Source organism: Solea senegalensis, linkage group LG16 (genome assembly GCF_019176455.1).
Source record: "Solea senegalensis isolate Sse05_10M linkage group LG16, IFAPA_SoseM_1, whole genome shotgun sequence".
Taxonomy (NCBI): Eukaryota; Metazoa; Chordata; class Actinopteri; order Pleuronectiformes; family Soleidae; genus Solea; species Solea senegalensis.
The window spans coordinates 3,897,155-3,901,888 of NC_058036.1; the positions used below are offsets into that span (position 1 = coordinate 3,897,155).

The 4,734-nt window shown below is 40.6% G+C and overlaps 1 protein-coding gene across 3 annotated transcripts in view; it reads left to right on the plus strand.

Annotated features, from left to right (window-relative positions):
- Window positions 1-3,514, plus strand: part of rnf144aa (ring finger protein 144aa) — a 25,896-nt gene extending 22,382 nt beyond the window's left edge. For all 3 annotated transcript variants that reach the window (XM_044047609.1, XM_044047610.1, XM_044047611.1), the window contains one exon: window positions 2,317-3,514. In XM_044047609.1, coding sequence (XP_043903544.1) covers window positions 2,317-2,448 — 132 coding nt within the window. In that variant the 3' untranslated portion in view covers window positions 2,449-3,514. The remainder of the gene's footprint in view (window positions 1-2,316) is intronic.
- The last annotated feature ends 1,220 nt before the right edge of the window (window positions 3,515-4,734 follow it).

A 4,734-nucleotide genomic window follows, 5' to 3' on the forward strand; every position in this document is an offset into this window, starting at 1 on the left:
AATATGTCGTCCAAATTAGGTCAAAAAAAATGTCATAGTATAGTATGTTGTCCAAAATCACCTAAAAAAGTCATAGGTTAGTATGTCGTCCAAAATCAGTCAAAAACGTCATAGTATAGTATGTCGTCCAAAATCACCTAAACATGTCATAGTATAGTATGTCATTCAAAATGTGACAAAAATGGTAATTTGGTGGCGGTTGATCCCAAATTAGCACCTTTTTGCCGTGGTCCGTTTTGCTCATGAAGCAAATGTCTGTCAAAAAACCAGACTCATGCTCAAACTCCCCATACATCAGTGTGAAACAGTGTAGTCCATAATAATCCATGTTTGGATATAAAAACGTACCTGTTCAGTCATCTCTTTTAGGTCACAGAGTTTTCTCAGTAGCTATGGTCCTGAGTGAGACTTCTTTGTCCAAATGTGGGGTTCTGCAGAACAAAGGGAATTATTATATTTAACCTAAAAAAAAGGTGATGACATTGAGTATGCTGTATTCTTTCCCCCCCAGTAATGGTCTTATTTCTTCAATGTCTTAAAAAAGGTCTTAAAAGTCATTAAAATTGGTTAAAAAATGTGCAGATACCCTGGAATGGTCGATGTGCTGTCTGAAATTGTGATTGAATGGCAAAACTGTAAAGCGCTATATGAATACAGACCACTTTGCATAGGACGCGCCATTTCCATCGCATGAAACGACTGCTTACAACTGAAGGTTTAGCCTTTACATGTCATTTCTGTCATTGTAACACATCTTAAGTTCCTGCCATTTAAAGTTTAAAAGAATATTTATAGAATAATCAAACTTCACACTTCCTACATTTTCTCCTCAGTATAAGTGTCTTTGTCCAACATACGTGTTATTTTGTCAAGATTAGCACAGACACTGGCATCTGTTGCCCAGTGGGGCAGACTGAGTCATATGATTGCAGATCAGCAAGTGAGAGCAGTTACAGCTGCACTGCTCTGTGTGTCTTTGTCTCCCTCTTGCTCTCCTCACCTCACCCCCTCTCATCTCCTCACATCTTAAGTCTCCCTCGACTCCCTCATAAATACAACATCTTCCCACATCTGATGACACTAAGCCTGTGTTAACACAATAGTTGTTATTGCAGTTAGATGGAAAGGTTGTGTCTTCAACATGACATCAGGGGTCTGTAAATGAGAGTATTGTCTGTGCTTCTTACAACTGTTCAGTGTGCGGTAAATGTAAACTTAGCAGTTACATAATGTGTTTTCAAGCAAAAACCCCAAAAAATGATGCTTGTCCTCAAACAGGAAGGAAAAGCAATGTGTTAGTATCATCTTTTGCATGTGACTGCATGTTCACTATTCCATTTGGGCGCATTCAATTTGCTGGTGTGTTGTGCCCCCTTGTGGCAACTTAACTGTGTTGCCCTGCCACTCACTGATAAACAGAATGGTACAGCTCAGACTGTAACCGCCCTTTGTTTCCGTCGATGAGGGAATGATATGATTGTATTGCTTCATGTGTGACTCTGCATACAACAATTTCACTGTATGTTTAGATAATAAGCTCATTATAAATACATACAGTCAACAAAAAAAAGTAAATTCATTTGCTTATCTTCATTTACTTATCTAAGAAGAAAGCCACTTAATTGCCTGACTGCGAGCAAAACTTAAAGAATCTTGAGGCACTTTTCCTGAAAAAAGGTTTGCATGTGTTGTTGATGTTGTTGTTGCTGAAGTGTAAATGAAGTGACCTCTGCTGGACTACATGTGCTATTGCCGTTCCTTTTTTTTAAAGGCATTTTAAGGACACAGAAGCACTTTCATTACTCTCCCATAGGGGGAAATCACATCAACAATGCAGCACAAAATGGTAGCAGCTAAAATAGAATTATAGCCAAACCTGTAGAAACAGTGAAATCATGGAATAAAACCCTTAGAACAGAGCATTTAGGCTGCTTTTTATGTATATGTGTATGTAATACAGATGCTATAAGAATGTGCATTATAGAGTGACTTACAGTATATCCTTTTTCATATATATATATATATAAATAAACACACATGAGCAAAAAGTACTCAAAATGTTTAAAATTGTGAAATTTGGAAAGATAAATGGTCCATTTTTGTGACTTCTGCACAATTATTGCTACTTTATATCACTGGTAAAACAGATAGATATAAAATGAATCATAACTTTGTCTCAACAACACATAAGAAGACAAAAGAAACACATTTTTCAAAGCCCTTAAAACGGCATCGCAAACAGCTCTGTGTACTTTGAAGACCTTTGAAGTACCATCTGACATCAACTCATTTGTGTGTTTTTCTTTTGACCTGCAGGTTGTGGGGATCTTTGCTGGTTTCGGCCTGCTCCTGCTGGTTGCCTCCCCTTTCCTCCTCCTGGCCACGCCCATCGTCCTCTGCTGCAAGTGCAAGTGCAGCAAAGGCGACGACGACCCTTTGCCGACCTAGAACGCGCCACGAGAGCTGGGGTGGAGAACCACTCCAAGGATGGGTCATCTTTTCTTTTTCCTTTTCACCCCCTTTAATGGTTCTGTTTGTGCCCTCCCACCAGCTTCGAGTGCTTCATGTTTTTCGGGCTCCGCCTCCCCGCCGCTCTCTCGGGCCACTCTGCATGAAAGAGGCATGGTAGGAAAGTGACCCTACACCTTGGCCTAAAGAGAGGTGTGGGGGTTAAAGGTCAGAGGGGGGAGGTTGGACTTGTCTGAGGACCGCTATGTCTTTGTGTGCAAGATGGTGATTGTTTTTGGGATGTAAAGGAAGACTGGGTCACTTTACGTGTCCTCGCTGTGGGTCACTGTGGTGTGGTGTTTTCTGCAGATCTTTGACAAAGGAAGTTTCAGCGTACGGACGTTGTTGTGCAGGAGCCACGTTGAAGAAAAAACAAAAAGAACCCTCGCTCTGTTCCTTAGTGGGTTTGATGTATGATACAAAAACTTTTTTTTTTCTTTTTTTTGTTCCTGCCACCGCCGCCACACCTGATGTAGCTCTACAGACTCGGTCAGTAGCATTGGAGTTGCACCACGCATGTTTGGCGTCGACTCGGTCTGCACACGTGTCCCCTGACTGCGATGGGAGGCTGTTGTCGCTCGTCGTGTACAGCACGTCCTCTTGATGATGTCAATGTTTTATAACCTGTCGCTTTTATTAGAACTGTGCTCCGAGTTGTGTCTATGTGTTGTACTTTAGAGTGTTACTACAACCCATTAGGTACACAATGTTAAAGGGGGAATGCCACTCAAATCCAAGATTAGTTTTCTCTGGTCATCCTTTTAGACTGTGTACACTGGAGGCTCTCATGTTTCTAGATCCAGACATTGTTTTAAATGAGTGGCGTTCCCCTTTAAAGATAAGCGTTAATTCAAAGTTTATGAGCGGACTTTGTATCCACATGTTGTGGGAACCATTTTAATACTTCACTTAAAGAGATGTCACTCCTGTAATTCTCAGTTCCTGAGTGGTAGATCAGCCAAATAGAGATGAATAGCCTTAAACTGAGAAGAGCCAAAATCAGGCATTCCCCTGTTTTAAAGAAGAAAAAAAAAAAAAGAGTTCAAAGTCCAATTATTCCCAGGGAAAAGCATGGTTAAAGGCATTTTTAAAAACATAGCAGACAGTCAGTGAAGCCCTTTATTCTAATGATTCTATGATGTCACCCATATGCCACATTGTTTATAGCCATACTGTATAAAATAAGGGGGGGAAAAAAGCACTGTCCTGAACTGATGCTCTTTGTGACCTTGGACCTGGATTTCTTAAGCCTCTCTGAAGAGGAGGAGGAGGGGGAGTGCAAACTTGCATATGTTAGTGGTCCAAGTGTTGGCGTTTCATTTTTGTTGGTCGCTAAGTCCTCCGACAACAAGCAGCTATTCCGAGGCCCCGTAGAGTCAAATCTGTAAGAATGTTCCTTTGTTTGTCTGGGGCACACAACGATGAAGCCGCTCTCTACTACATCACTTTATCTATGCAAGTTTGTACGTTACCATTCTTAAAGGCTGTCGATTTACTTTCATCATAATCAACTGTGTGTCACAGGCGTGAAAGCTTCAGAATGTCCCAGTACGTGTACAATGTGCATTATCACGGTGTTTCTTTGATCAGGGAATTGTTCAGAATCCTCTACGTTGCTGTTGCCCTGTCTTTTACATGCTTTGAAATCCCAGACATGATTTGTTGGTGTCTGCTTTTCTGGGCATTTTTGAACAACTTCACACACACAAAAAATGCAGTTACTTTCTATTATGGTCGGTAAAGGAGGGTGAAAAAAAAAGGTCAAACGATTTTGTCATGAATTGTGTAATTCACCAGTGTAGCTTTTTTAAAAGTGTGGCTACAGTTGGTAAAATAAAAAGGATGGTCAATATTTTACAACAGTAGCTATTCAAAGCTTAACTGTAGCTCTACTCCTCGTCATAGTCGCCTTACATTTTGATCACCTTTACCTGTAGCCTGTTGCGTTCACTCACCTCTTGTGTTGGCCTAATGATTTTTGATATCCATGCCAATCCAAACGTTCGGATGATCACTTCCCAAAAAAGCCTGAATTCCTTTTGTTTTTGTCGTTGTTTCCATGACAATCGTGCCAAGCAGACTTCCTGGAAAGGGGGAAAAGGAAACAGAACTGTCGACTGTTTGTGCATTTTGACCGTGTCTTTGTATAACGCGTTAACAGTTTTTAACAGAGTTGGAAAATATTTTAATGCTTCTCTTATGTAAAGCACTTCTTTTTGGGTTCCA